The following is a 14,443-nucleotide window of genomic DNA, read 5'->3' as shown; positions in this document are numbered from 1 at the left end:
TGTGTTCCGGGCTCCCCGCCGCCGGTCCGGCGCTCCGCCGCTGCCGCGGCCCCGCCGCCGCAGCCGTCCACAGCCACGGCTTCCCCCGCCCGGCGCCATGGCCGCTGCGGCCGGGGACGGCGCGGTGAAGCCGCTGCAGTGCGCCATGAAGCTGGCCAACGGGGCCATCGAACTGGACACCGGCAACCGGCCCCGGGTGAGGCGACACAAAGCGAGGCGGGGGCGGCGGCCGAGGGCGGGGCAGGCGGCGGCAGGGCAGAGGGAGGGGGCGGCGGCAGGGGAAGGGGAGCGGGGCCTGAGGCGGGGGCGGGGCCGGGTGGAGGTGGGCGCGTCTCGGACCCCCTCCCCTCGCGGTCTCGGGGGCGCTGGGCGTGGGCGGCGGACGTGACCTTGGACAGCTCGCAGCGCCCGGGGTTAGAGGGGCTTCGCGAGGGGCTTCGCGAGGGGCTTCGCGAGGGGCTTCGCGAGGGGCTTGGAGGCAGCCCTGCGAAATGCGTTTGGCAAGCGATTTCCTGAGCGATGTGTGCTTTCCCGGGAAGAGCCCAAGGGACGGCATCATGGGGAGGCTACACGGGGCTGCTCGGTGACGCGTCTCCCGCAGAACCGGTTCGGAGGGGACGCGGGCCGGGCAGTGGGCCTGTGACTGGCGGGTCACTGTCGGGGTGGAGCAGCAGGCCGGGTCCCCATGCACAGCCCCAGTGGGCAGCCCCAGAGGACAGCCCCCGTGCACAGTCCCAGATGATAGCCCCCATAGACAGCCCCAGAGGACAGCCTCCGTGGACAGCCCCTATGCACAGCCCCAGAGGACAGCCCCAATGGAAAGTCCTCATGCACAGCTGCAGGGGAGAGTCCCCATGCACAGCCCCAGTGGACAGCCCCAGAAGACAGCCCTCGTGCACGGCCCCAGTGGACAGCCCCCGTGCACAGCCCCAGAGGACAGCCCTCATGCACAGCCCCAGTGGACAGCCTCAGAAGACAGCCCTCGTGCTCGGCCCTAGTGGACAGCCCCCGTGCACAGCCCCAGAGGACAACCCTCATGCACGGCCCTAGAGGACAGCCCTTGTGCACAGCCCCAGCAGGTCTTCAGCCTGCTGCTTGCTCTGAGCCAGTGTTCTAGGACCATAGGTGTCCACATGGGTCAGAAGTCCTTTCTGGAATCCATTTCCCCTACTGGGCAGTAGGGGGTAGCCCTAGATGGGGCTCCTGAAGGCACTGGTGCCACCACCGGACACCAGGCTCGGACTCAGACCCTGAAAATGTTCAGATCCCTGAAACTGGCAGCAGTCTCATGTGGGGTATGGTGGCGTGCTCAGGAAAGGGACTGCCCACAACTGAAGCCACATAGCGATTTCTAAGATTTGCAACATCTCCCTCAGTAACCTCTCTGGAAATTTTTTATTTTTTATTTAAGCCCTAAGAGCCCCTGACTTGCATGGGAAGGGAACTTGTTGCAGAGTGAAAAACAACAGCAATGGTTAGGGCAGCTTCTCCTGGTGCACTGAAGGAGAATCTCCGTGCCTCTTGTGCCGGGGAGAGGCCCTGAGTGCAGAGATAGGTGCCCTTCAGGTCAACAGAAGAGGGGTGCTCTTTGTGCATGACCTAGACCTGCAGGAACTAGCAGCAAACAACCGCAGACTAGATGGCTCAGGTGAAACTCAAGAGATGAGCAGACACCATGTCTCTGTTTCCCGCAAGGGCATGAGACAGGTCTGTTGGAACCGTTTGCCAGTACTGGCCTGACCCCTGGCATTTCTCTTCTCTGGGCCCAGGAGGCATATACAGAATACCTGAGGAGCATCCATTATATCTCCCAGGTGCTGCTGGAAGAAGTGGAAACCACCAAAGGTACAGCTCCCAGCCTCAGGACTTTCCTGTGCTGAACAAATTACAAATAGCTTAGCCCTTGGTGGGTCTCAGGCTTGGGGGTGTCCTGTGTCCTACCTGCTGGTCATTAGCAGAAGGTGAATGAGTGAGCATAAAGTAAGCATGAGCTGCCATTGTGTGATGTGGAAGCAGGAAGGGATGGGGCCTAAGCAGAGACTGGACATCAAATCCCAGCTCAGGAAGGAGGGAGCTGTGGAAAGGTCAGGGGCTGCTGGCAACACTCTTTGCAGAGGGATGTGCAAAGGCCCTGAGATGAGAGTGGATACTGGGTACAAGGAAGAGTAGGTGAGTTGGGGCTGTCGTGGCCTTGGGTGCAACTGGGGTCATTCTGGTGTAAGGGGAAACTTGTAGAGGCTTTGTGGGAGAGAGGCCAGCATGGAAGCAGAGCCTCCAGAGGCTACTACAGTGAGGAAAGCAGTGGTAGAACCACTTGGAGATGGAAGGAGTGAAGGGCTTGAGGATGTTCTTTAAAGGTGGACCTGGGGCAGCCTGGGTGGCTCAGCGGTTTGGCACCACCTTCAGCCCAGGGCCTGATCCTGCAGTCCTGGGTTTGAGTCCCACAGCAGGCTCCCTGCACAGAGCCTGCTTCTCCCTCTGCTTGTGTCTCTGCACCCCTCCCCTCTCACTGTGTGGCTCATGAATAAATAAATAAAATCTTTAAAAAAATAAATAAATAAAGGTGGACCTGATTGGGACACCTATGTGGCTCAGTGCTTGAGTGTCTTTGGCTCTGAGTGTGACCCTGGGGTCCTGGGATCAACTCCTGCATTGGGATCCCCACAGGGGGCCTGCTTTTCCCTCTGCCTGTGTCTCTGCCCCTCACTGTGTCTCTCATGAGTAAATAAATAAAAATAAAATTGGATAAAAATAGGGCGCCTGGGTGGTCCAGCAGTTGAGCATCTGCCTTTGGCTCTGGGTATGATCCCAGGATCGAGTCCCACATCGGGCTCCTTGCCGAGAGCCTGCTTCTCCCTCTGCTTGTGTCTCTGCCTCTCTCTGTGTATCTCTCATGAATAAATAAATAAATAAATATTTTTTTTAAAAAAAAAGGATAAACATAAAGGTGGACCTCACAGATTTGCAGGGGGGAGGGTGAGCCACTGGCTGGTGGGATGGGGGAGTTGAACTGCTGGGGGGAAACAGTGAGGTACAGAGAGGTGACCCAGAGAGTGGCAGGAGCTGACTTGTGTGGGATGAAGAGAGAGCTCCAGCATGAGCATATTGTGCTTGAAGTGCTGAGCACCTTGGTGGATATAGGGCCACATTGTTTAGGGGGGTGGGCTGCGGGGTCGTGAGGAGCCAGGGAGCTTAGTAGAGCTCTGGGCACTCCAAGACAGGCCTCACAGGAGAGCACAGGGCTATACCCAGGAGAGTGTTCTGGAGAGGTCAAGGAGCCCTCAGAGAAGGGCTCGACATGAGGGTATGAGTGAGGGGAGTTTCATTGGGAGTCAAATGGCTGAAATAGGATGTGGTGAGAGGCTGGCTATAAAGGGAACATTACTTCGGTTGGAAACTAAGGCTGGTGGGGTCCAGTTCCTTCAACATGACAGAAGTGATCGCCAGAGAGGGGAATGCAGAACAGAAGACCTGCGGATATGCCAGGGCTGGGGTCAAGCAGAGCTAGAGGGCAGGAGACAGGTGACAAAGTCATCTCTGTGAAATGGTCTGTGGTCACTGCAAGGCCCACCTGGAGGGGCTGTAAGTACAAGGAAAGCCATTGTTGAGAAAAGGCCTGGTTAGGGAGAGAGGGGGCTCTGATGGTCCCGCTGGGACAACAGGACAGCCAGATGTTAGGCAGGCCAAGCGCAGAGCCCACACAACTTCAGGAGGTAAACCCAGGGCAGATAATCAGAAAGGAGGGGATGGTGACCTAGAGGTCAGAGATGAGGAGGGGGATAGGCTTGTCCTTGTTTTTATCTCAGCAAGAATCTACTGAGTAATAAAGGTGATAATGACCAACTTTATTGTCTCTTGATCCCCAAAAGGTGGAGAAATTGTGGCTCCAGACACCTCAAAGATGCTGAAACTGGCTGAGCAGTGTCTGGAGAGGGCCCAGTCCACAGCTGCCAAGCTTGGTGGGTCTCCAGCAGATCTTCATGGGCATCCCCCTGCAAGTCTGCATCTGTGTGGAACATTGGACTCCATGCTGCCCCTTGCTGACATGTCTTTCAGGGAAAACACACCTGAAGCCAGCTATGCCTGTGGCTGCTCCTGTCCCCTCATCTACCAGCCGACATCGCCGGGTGTACTCAGACGAAGGGGGGAAACTATCTCCGTTTCTGCCGCCTGAGATCTTCCAGAAGCTTCAGGTGGTAGAGTCACAAAGTTCTAAGAAGTAAGAGGGGGCAAAATGGAAGGTGGGCTGAGCCTAGGTTTGAATTCCAAGAAAAGTGAGCTAACCATGATGATTGATTGTAGTTAAAATGGGTTGCAGAATGGAAATAGCTACGTGCTTGACAAAAACAAATGCAAATCCCCTTTGCACAAAAGCATGTGCATGAATGACACACAGAGATAAACAGAAGAAGAAATGAGAAAGTTACAGAGTAATCGCAGACACAGACTTGGAAGTATTCAGGTGTGGTTATCATGAAACTATCACACTCCTTGTGTTTGCAGAAGTAAAAAAGAAGTTTGAAAAGAGCTCCAGGGAACAAAAACCCATAAAATCTGACCCAGCAAAGGAAGAAACAAGTAAAAACAAAATGAAAAATATAATGCCAACATTGTTTTAAAGACTAAAAGAAGGGGATCCCTGGGTGGCCCAGTGGTTTAGCACTGCCTTCAGCCCAGGGCATGATCCTGGAGACCCAGGGTCGAGTCCCACGTCAGGCTCCCTGTATGGAGCCTGCTTCTCCCTCTGCCTGTGTCTCTGCCTCTCTCTCTCTCTCTGTGTCCCTCATGCATAAATAAAATCTTCGAAAAAAAAAAACTAAGAGAAAACAATAACAACAAATTACATCTTCCAATGAAAGTCCACACTTGCATAGGAAATGAGTGGTCGATTTTATAACAACAAAGTAGACATAGTTGCGGAAAGAATGAGTGAATTGGTTAAAAGGTCAGTAGGTACCGAGAATGACTCAGAAGGGGAGGAAAAAAAGAGAGAGAGAAGATCTAACACAGGAATATCGGAGTTCTGGAAAAAAGCAAACAAAATGGGAGAGGCATTATTTGAAGAGCTAACAGGATATAAGTTCCTTTTTTTTTTCCTTTCTGTTTTAAAGATTTTATCTATTTGACAGAGAGAGCATGCAGCACAAGCAGGGGAGTGGCAGGCAGAGGGAGAGGGAGAAGTAGGCTCCCGCAGAGCAGGGAGCAGAGGCAGAGCTCAATCCCAGGACCCTGGGCCAATCATGACCTGAGCCGAAGTCAGACACCCAACTGACTGAGCCACCCGGGCGCCCCAGGGTATTAGTTTCTAGAACTGATAAACACACGCAGACATGGATACGAGAATCCTCACTAGGGGGATCCCTGGGTGGCGCAGCGGTTTGGTGCCTGCCTTTGGCCCAGGGCGCGATCCTGGAGACCCGGGATCGAATCCCACATCGGGCTCCCGGTGCATGGAGCCTGCTTCTCCCTCTGCCTGTGTCTCTGCGCCTCTCTCTCTCTCTCTCTCTCTGTGACTATCATTAAAAAAAAAAAAAATCCTCACTAGGAAAGACAAGGACTGGCTCCTCCTGGCCCACCTGCTGCCAAGCCTTGGGGGCCGCTGCCACTGAGAGGGTCCCGGCACCTCACTTTTGCCTGTGCAGTTTGGGGGCAGGGCCAGGCACAAGACTTCCAACCCAGGACAAACTCCCTCCTCAGCTGGGGTCCTCACAACTGACCCTCTCCTACCAGGAAAGCATGAAGATATGTGAGGACAAAAGTTTTTTTTTTTTGAGCAGGGGGCAGTATTTTTGGTGGTTGTTTCTACAAAGTAGACATGGTTCTCTTTTTAATGGTGGCAAACTCATCTAGCTGTTTAGCTCACATGATGCCTTTAAGAAGTTTCATACTGTTCCCAAACATGTATAACCAATCTTCAAAAAAGCGCAATGTCCAGCTTCTCTTGAAAAATCAGAGGTCTTGGCAATTGCTGGTCTGGGTGAGCAGGGCACGGGTCTCCAGTCCACCCCAGACCTCCTCCCTCCTTTTTACTTCCTTCCTGCTCCCACCACCACCTGCTCATCTTCTGGTCTCAGGGAGGGTCCTCAGGTCACCAGAGCTTCCAGGTATTCCAGGGCTTCCTAGAGCCTGGACAGCAGCTTGTCACTATTGCAGGGAGCTGACACCTCTGGAGGAGGCTTCTCTGCAGAATCAGAAGTTGAAGGCTGCCTATGAGGCACGGATGGCCCGCCTGGACCCCAGCCAGGCCATGCAGAAGACATCCCTGGTGAGCGGGCCCCTGGGAGGGTCTGGGTTGGTGGTAGAAGAGGAACAGGCGGGACGTCTGGGTGGCTTAGTGGTTGAGCATCTGCCTTTGGCTCAGGTCGTGATCCTGGGGTCCTGGGATCAAGTCCCACATTGGGCTCCCTGCATGGAGGCTGCTTCTCCCTCTGCCTATGTCTCTGCCTCTCTATGTCTCTCATGAATAAATAAAATCTTAAAAAAAAAAAAAAAGAAGGGATCCCTGGGTGGCGCAGCGGTTTGGCGCCTGCCTTTGGCCCAGGGCGCGATCCTGGAGACCCGGGATCGAATCCCACGTCGGGCTCCCGGTGCATGGAGCCTGCTTCTCCCTCTGCCTATGTCTCTGCCTCTCTCTTTCTCTCTCTCTCTGTGTGACTATCATAAATAAATAAAAATTAAAAAAAAAAAAGAGAAGAAGAGGAACAGTCCTTATCTCCTTCCCTTCCTAGACTCTGTCCCTGCAGCGGCAGATGATGGAGAACCTCGTGATCGCCAAAGCTCGGGAGGAGACAGTATCCTTTCCCTCCATACCTGGTGTCCTGAGCTGAGGGAGAAGGGGGTGGGGTGGGGACAGAATTCGTCCAGCTTCAGAGAGGCGTGTGCTTGAAGGACGTGTGCTCCTGTCCTGCCTGTCTCTGCACAGTCCATCCGATCCCTCTTACTACCCAGGGGCTCCTCTCCTGACCGTGTCTCCTGGATGCCCAGAGATTCCATACAGGTGAGTAGGGGCTGCCTCACCAGACATCTCCTTGACTGCTGTCCCAGCTGCAGAGAAAGATGGAGGAGCGCCGGCTACGGCTCCAGGAGGCAGCCAACAGGTATGTTTGCTCCCATTGGTCTGGGGACAGCCGAGAGGACTATGGGGACTTCTGCACCTGCCACCCAGCCTGAAGCTCCTAGCCTCGTCTCTCTCCCCAGGAGGTTCTGCAGTCAAGTTGCCCTGACCCCGGAGGAGCGGGAGCAGCGGGCCCTCTATGCTGCTATCCTCGAGTACGAGCAAGACCATGTGAGTCCTGGGAGCTGGGGGTGGGTTTGCTGTTTCGGGGGCCTGTTGCCATTGGGTCTTCCCTACACCCCAGAGAGGGCACAGACCATGTGGCACTGGTCTCCCCGGGTGCAGCCGTGGCTGGGAAGGACACAGGGACCCGGCCATGTTCCCCAGAGTCTTCTGCCCTGCAGGACTGGCCCAAGCACTGGAGGGCCCAGCTCAAGAAGAGCCCAGGGGACCTGTCGCTAGTGACCAGCCTGGTCTCCCACCTACTCAGGTACCAGGGGCCTTCAGACCCCCTACCTTGCTGGCCCTGATGACAAACAAAAGGGTCAGAAAGGAGAGAGACGAAGGAGATCAGGGGTGGCCATACAGGGCGTACATGGGCTCCCTCAGATGGGCTGGGGTGGCAGATGTCCCATCCAGCTTTCCTCACGGTTGTTCAGCGGCTCTCTTCTACCTTCTCAGAGGGTGGGTCAGACTTTATCTGCCACATTCACTCACAAGGAAACAATGCAAGAGTCGGTCCTTCGACACAAGTCCTGTGGGGACATGTTGTATGTGGGTGGATGGCAGGTGAGGGCGTGGCCACAGCGCTGTGCCCCCACACCTCTTCCTGTGCTCGCAGCATTCCCGACCACCCCATCTCACAGCTCTTGAAGAAGCTCCAGTGTGCGGTGTACCGGGCACTGTACCCCATCGTGAGCAGGGGCGCTGTTGGTGCCGCCTCTGCCCCTGGCTGCTGCTCCTTGCCCCCGGACGCCGACGGGCTGCTGGCTCCTGGAAGCCGGCGGCTCCGGCCCTCACAGAGCCTCTACTGCATGCTATCCCCTGCAGATCCCAGCCCAGCCCCACGGCCCCCAGATGGCACCCATGCCAGTCCCCCTACACCCCCTCCCCACACTGGCCCCCCTGAAAGAGGGCTGGACAGCAGCCCTGTGGGGCCTCCCTCACCCCTGGCGCACAGCTTCACCGCTGTACAGGGCAAAGACAGCTCCTTTGAAGACCTCGAACACTTCTTGGCTACTTCTGAGGGGTGGGGCCGGGGGCATGGGAGGCCACCTGAGCCCCAAACAACAGGGGTGAAGAAGGAGCCGCTGCTGGAGCAGCTGAAGAGTGCTGTGAAGGACATACACAACGCTATCGGTGAGGGCCAGCGTGCCTGCAGGACGGGTGGGTGGGTGAAGGGAGCTGCTCCCACTCTGAAGCCTGTGCTCAGTGAAATGCTTTTCACAGGCCTAGGATAGGCCCTGGGGAGGGCAGGCCTTCTTCTCGGCGGCCAGCCAGGCTTGATCTGCAGAACCCTCTCTGTCCACCGTTCTCTGAGGAGAACTCCATGTTTAGCAGACAGGAACATACCCTGCTCTGAGAGCAGCTGGGGCTGGCAGGGGCCCCGAGGTCTTCGATCCCAGGTTGTCTGCTCACTGGGCTGCATGGGGGAAGCATGGCCTGGTCCATCCCAGCCTTCTGTTTGGGGAAGATCCTCTGGTCAACAGGTGGTCCAGGCTGGCCCACAGGGCTGGACTCAGGTCATTCCCAACCAGCCAGTGCTGATAGTGGCCTTTTCCATTTTGAGAATAGTGTGTGGATTCGCTAAAGGTTGGCACTTGGGGTAGCTGGTGACCCCAAGACCTTCCAAGGAAGAAGGCTTCCAGGGTTTTCTAAGAAGCAGTGAGGGAGTCCCAGCAGTTGAGGGGCCTTGGTTCTCAAGGTCCATGCCTTCCAAAATCCCCCGATGGGTCTCCCAAGTCCCTGGGCTGAAGGTCTTGTTGTAAATGTGCTTCTAAAGCTCCTACCCCCCGCAGCATGGAGTACAAACCCTCAGAAAGAGGCTGTCCTTTGCGAGCCTGTCTGATTAGCTCCTCAGGGGGGCTAGGCATGATCCTTGAGCTCTAGAGTGTTCTGGCCCCAGACCCCATGGATACAGGAGTGGGGACTTGGAGGGGAGAGATTCAGGCAGAGCCACTCCCCACCGAGCCAGAACACTGGTGCTGTCCACACTGAGGCTGGCTCTCAGTGGGTGGGAGAGGAGGGGACAGGTATGGGGCCCCCCTCAGACACTCCAGGCTGGCTGGGGATGACCTCCAGGGGCTGCCGGCCTGGGGCTAGAGGGCCCAGCCGTCCCCACAGTGCCATTGTGCCGGCTCTGCTCCCGGCAGACAGGCTGCTCTCGCTGACCCTCCTGGCTTTCGAAGGCCTGAGTGCGGCTGCCTCCAAGGACCGGTGCCTAGCCTGCATCGAGGAACCCTTCTTCTCTCCTCTGTGGCCCTTGCTGCTGGCACTCTACAGGTATGATCCCAGCACCACCCCTCACAGGGCCTTCCCCTTGCTCCCCACCCTTTGCTGGCCATCCTCAGATGCTTCTGGTTCTCAGGTGGTGCCACAGCAACCTCCTGTGACTCGGGGATACAGGGGATACAGCTTGCTTTCCCTAGCCCTGCCTCCATCTCTGGGGCAGAGTCCCCTGGGCAGCTGAGCCTGGCCTGTCTCTGCCCCAGGAGTGTGCACCGCCTCCGGGAGGCTGCCCTGAGCAGGAGCATGGAACTCTACAGGAATGCACCCCCAGCAGCCATAGGGATACCCTCGAAGCTTCTCCCCCGGGACCTGGAGGCCACAGGAGCTGGTGCCTACCCCTACTGTGCTGCAGCCCAAGAGCTAGGCTTGCTGGTTCTGGAGAGCTGCCCCCAGAAGAAGCTGGAGTGCATTGGTGAGGGGGTCGCAGTTTGGGAGGACAGGAGGGAAAGAAGCTCAGATAAGGTGCCATCCCAGAGGGTGACCTAGAGTCTCTGTTTGCCTCTGAGCTGCAGACCTTACTCCTAGCAGATGGGGGCTGTGTCTCATGGGACATCCATGGTTCGAGGGCATTACCTTCCAGAGAGAGCTTCTCAGCTCCGCTTAGCTCCAAGTGATGGGGTGGGGCGGGGGGCGGGTTGGGGGGGGAGGCGGTGCCTGGCCCCAGGGCTGTCCCGGGACTGGCTCCACTCAGCCCTCTCGTGAAGTCTCACTTCTGTGCCACAGTGCGGGTCCTGCGGGTCATCTGCGCCTGTGCCGAGGACTACTACCGGGCCCAGGAGGCTGCACCTGAGGCCAGACCCCAGCTTGGTGCTGCAGCCATGTGAGTCAGGGTGGGCCCTGAGCAAGTGGGAGACAGAGGCCTGGAGGAAAAGAGAACCCTCCATCCTGCCCCAAGCACCGGGGCCGCAGGTTCCCACCTAGATTCAGGCCCCTGGGCCCCAGCTGCAGTGAGCTTTGCAGGGCTTATCGTCCAGGAGAGGGGTGCAGCTCTAGCCCCCATGGACGATGCATTCCCACCCCTCTGGGCAGGGCTGCTTAGGCATCAGGTACCACCTGGCTAATTTGGGGAAATTTAGGGTTGCTTGTCCCAGGAGCACGTGCCTTGTGCCTCAGTTACACACTTTGGGGAAATAGCCCTGGCCTCAGTGAACAGTGTACCCCCCCTCCCCAGGCCTGGGGTTCCTGAGTTATCCCTGTTCCAGTCTCCTGAGGTGAGGCAGGGGTCTTCTCTGCCTGGATCTCTGATGCCTGGTCCTATCTGTGTCACCTATACCCTCCTGTCCTGGCCCCCCTTGAGACCCGTAGCCCCTAGCAGCTGTAGCAGCTCTGCTCACTGCCACCCTGCCTCAGGGGCTAGCGTTACAGTGAAGACACCTGTCATTTGAACATTGTAGCTACCTACACCCAAGGGCCTGAAGGTAACAGGCAGGTGGAAATCAGAGTTGAGTGTGAGATCAGCAGGGAAGAGCTCCACCCCCACCAACCTCAGGGCCAGGATATAAGGCCTCAGCTGCAGGGTGGGGTGGAGGGACCCCTTCACCAGTTTACATGTGGTTTCTGGGTGAGTAGCTATAGGTGTAAGAGTTGTAGGTTAGCCAGTGTTTCTGAGTCCCAGCTGCAGTCCCACACTTCCTCTCTCCTCCGTGTGTCTAAGGAGGCAGGGAGAATGGTGTTGCACATAGCTTTATGTCTCTGCAGGTATTAGTACCCAGGTTAGTGGGGGCAGGGCCACGAGGAGGAGCCCAGTGTGTGAGGCCTTCCTGGTTGGTAATCATACTCGAGCCACAGTCTTTGCTCCTGTGCTCTTCCCAGAGACCACCACCCTGTGAGCCCTCGGACCAGGGCTCTGCATGTCCTGCAGGGCCTCCCTTGGTACCTTTTTAGTTTTCCTAGATGCCTCTTGTACAGTATGCCAGTTGTCAGCAGAGTGCCTGGGACATGGGCCATCCCCTCCTTTACCCTGCTCCCCAGATGTGGGCACGCTTGTGGGGCAAGCTTGTGAGGTTGAGGCCACCCCCACATGTCCACTGTGGGGGCCTCCCCTTGTCCAGCCACGGGCTTTGCAGCACAGGGTCCCCATTTAGGGACAGCCTTGCTGCCTGTAGTGGCTGCCAGTGCCGCTGACCTGAGCCCACTCCCAACTACCCCCACACAGGTGGGCAGGAGGGGCACAGGGAGAGCAGCTGGCACTCTAGAGGCCGAGCTGGGGGCTGCAGGGCTTTGGGGATTGAGCAGTTGTACTGGCCCCCAGAGCCTACTGGCCAGCCATGCCTCTGCCCAACAGTGGTGCCGATGACCTCCTGCCCATCTTGTCCTTCGTGGTGCTGAGAAGTGGTCTCCCCCAGTTGGTGTCAGAGTGTGCAGCCTTGGAGGAGTTCATCCATGAGGGGTAGGAGCCCCCACCTGGAGTCAGGCGCTTGTGGGGGATGGGGCACGTGCTTCCAGCCCTTTCCCACTACCCCTTGCTCAGCATACTGTGTACGGGAACCGGGGCCCATCCCTTGAGCAGCATCTGCCTGAGGAGGGGGCTGTCCCCCAGCCCAGCCTCCCTGACAGATCCCTGTGGGGCCTCAGTGTCCAGGTCCTGCCCGACAAGTGCAGACACCCCTTCCAAAGTGCCAGGGGCCTCCTTGCCTCACCTGGAGGTGACAGATGCCACCTCTGCCTACCTCAGATACCTGATCGGAGAGGAGGGCTACTGCCTGACGTCACTACAGAGTGCCCTGAGCTACGTGGAGCTGCTGCCCCGGGGGGCTCTGGGCAAGTAGCGGAGGACCATCCAGGAGGCACCTACTCTGGCAGGGTTGGGGCTCTGCAGCTCTGCACCTGCCCTGACATCCACCCCCAGGGACTCGAGGAGGCACCTCATTTGCTCAGAGAGTAGAGCTGAGCTGAAGCAGCTCCTAGGAACTAGGCCTGTCTCTTTCTTGTCTCAGCCTGAGCCTTTCTTGTCTCAGCAGGAATACCAGAGCTGTGGGCTGCCTGGGGCCTGTGCACATGTCCTCACAGTCCCATCAACCCCACAGTAGGGAGGGGGCCATGGGCCTGGCAGAGGGCAGGTCTGGTTTTCTCTCCCTTTCCATCTCTGGTGATAGTTGGCTTCTGGTGTCATCCCTTTTCTTGGTGGAGTCAAGATGAGAGCCTCTCCCCATCCCCTGCCCCCACCCCAAGGCCTGGGGCCCAGGTGGCTTGAAACTATACTGTTTGTTTGTTTGTTTGTTTTTCTATACTGTTTACTTACTGGGTATTGACCACTCCATTCTCCTCTGGAGCCCAGGCATCCCCAGGGTACCCACTCACGTCTGGAGCCTCTGAGCCATTCCCACCTCGGCAGTAGGCATTGGCCTTCCTGGACCCCTGGCTAATTCCCACCCCCGCATGTCCCCTTCTGGGTCAGTGTGAGCCCAAGGATCAGTGCCTGCCTACAGCCCAGTGTCCACTCTGACTGTTACATGCCCCGGGCAGCCATTGACACAGCCAAAAATAAAGAGGTCACTGATGTCTCATTCTGCATAGCTCTCTTGCTCACCATTCCATTGGCTACGTGGAGGCACAAGTAGTACAACTACTTCCCCTGCTGACCAGCCAGAGCCAGACTGTCCCTGAGATCATTAAGGTCTACCCCCGGACAAAACCCATCTCCCCAGGCACCCCCTGAACAGGAGAGGGACCCCCCCTAGGGCTGCATCCTTGAAGATAATACATGCTCTGCAGGGCCTAGTAGTTTGGGCAGGACCTGTGACTGGGCCTCTTGACCCAAAGGGCTCAGAGAGCATCTTTGTTCTCTAGGTGGGAAACACATGGGGGTGCCCTGGGTCGTGATACGTGTTTCCCCTAGAGAGGAGAAAGCCAGCAGCCCAGCCCCAGCTGCAGCAGCATCTGCCAGGGAAGGAGGGATCTCTGGCAAACCTGAGTTGCCACTGAGGCAGGTGGTTTGGGCCCAGCCATGCCAGGGGCCAGTTAGGGGAGTGGTGTGCAGGTTCCCTGGGGAAGGGCTCTGAGGAAACAGCCCGCAGTTGGTGTTTATTGGGTGCTCTTATGAAGCAGTATTCCAAGTCCTCTGAGATCTGTCCTCACAGGAATTCCATGAGGAACTGAGATATGGACAGGGGAAGTGACTTCTCTAGGCTGCACCTCATGATGGCAGAGCTGGGTTTGAGCTCAGCAAGCCAACTCAAGAGGCCATGGACACCTGTCGTCAAGACCCCAGTGGGCTGGGGCAGCTGTCATGTGTCACGTGCTCTTGTGGCCTGGGGCCCCCTGCCCACCAGTGCCCCCGAGAACAGACAAGCCAGCACCCATACTCTTGTGTGGCCTTTGTCTCCTACCCTTGCCCTGCCCTTCGCTCCCTGACATTCTGCGTATGTTCCTGTTAAGTGTAGAGTTCTGACTACCCCAGGCTTGGATGAGAATCCCAGCCAACCACAGAACTCTGGGAAGAGGGGGTGACATCCATGCATCAGGCCTTGGCACTGACATCTCAGGGGTGGGATTTTAAAGGGCCCTTCATAGAGCAGATGGAGGATGAAAGTGTCTTCAGCTAAGCCTGACAGTTGGAGGTACCTGTTGGCTTTGCACTGGGGACCGCACCTCTGGGGATGAGCTGTCTCCTTGGCACCCTCTTTTAGACGCTGCTGTCAGGCTGTGCTTAGGCTGCTTTTTACTGTGTGACTTTGGGCCAGTCCTTTAGCCTCTCTGAACCCATGACTCCTCCATAAAATGTATGAATAATTCACTCTTCCCCCTGGGAATCCTGCAAATCAACAAGAAAAAGGCAGCAGTCCCAAAAAGAAAAATAGCAAAGGCTACGAACAGTCTACCAAGGAGGAAGGTTTTTGTTTGTTTGTTTGTTTGTTTAAATATTTGAGAGCAAGAGGGAGA

General features: G+C 56.9%; 1 protein-coding gene across 7 annotated transcripts; it reads left to right on the top strand.

Moving 5' to 3' along the window:
• Nucleotides 1-10: 10 nt before the first annotated feature.
• On the top strand, nt 11-13,068 carry VPS9D1 (VPS9 domain containing 1). Of its 7 annotated transcripts, none has more exons than XM_055305082.1 (15): nt 12-196; nt 1,770-1,845; nt 3,870-3,959; nt 4,057-4,219; nt 6,154-6,265; nt 6,729-6,791; nt 7,045-7,097; nt 7,198-7,285; nt 7,359-7,544; nt 7,921-8,440; nt 9,427-9,556; nt 9,766-9,974; nt 10,286-10,382; nt 11,847-11,951; nt 12,237-13,068. In XM_055305082.1, the coding sequence occupies exons 1-15, from the start codon at nt 98-100 to the stop codon at nt 12,328-12,330; spliced, it is 2,085 nt and encodes a 694-aa protein (XP_055161057.1). In that variant the 5' UTR covers nt 12-97; the 3' UTR covers nt 12,331-13,068. The 7 variants fall into 7 exon arrangements, with proteins under 7 accessions (XP_055161060.1, XP_055161057.1, XP_055161058.1 ...); XM_055305083.1 differs by having other exon boundaries at nt 7,180-7,285; nt 7,921-8,413; XM_055305080.1 differs by having other exon boundaries at nt 7,180-7,285.
• Nucleotides 13,069-14,443: the final 1,375 nt, after the last annotated feature.

This window comes from Nyctereutes procyonoides, unplaced genomic scaffold (assembly GCF_905146905.1).
Source record: "Nyctereutes procyonoides isolate TBG_1078 unplaced genomic scaffold, NYPRO_anot_genome, whole genome shotgun sequence".
Taxonomy (NCBI): domain Eukaryota; kingdom Metazoa; phylum Chordata; class Mammalia; order Carnivora; family Canidae; genus Nyctereutes; species Nyctereutes procyonoides.
Note: the sequence above shows the minus strand (reverse complement) of the source record. Positions and strands in the feature narration are given on the sequence as shown.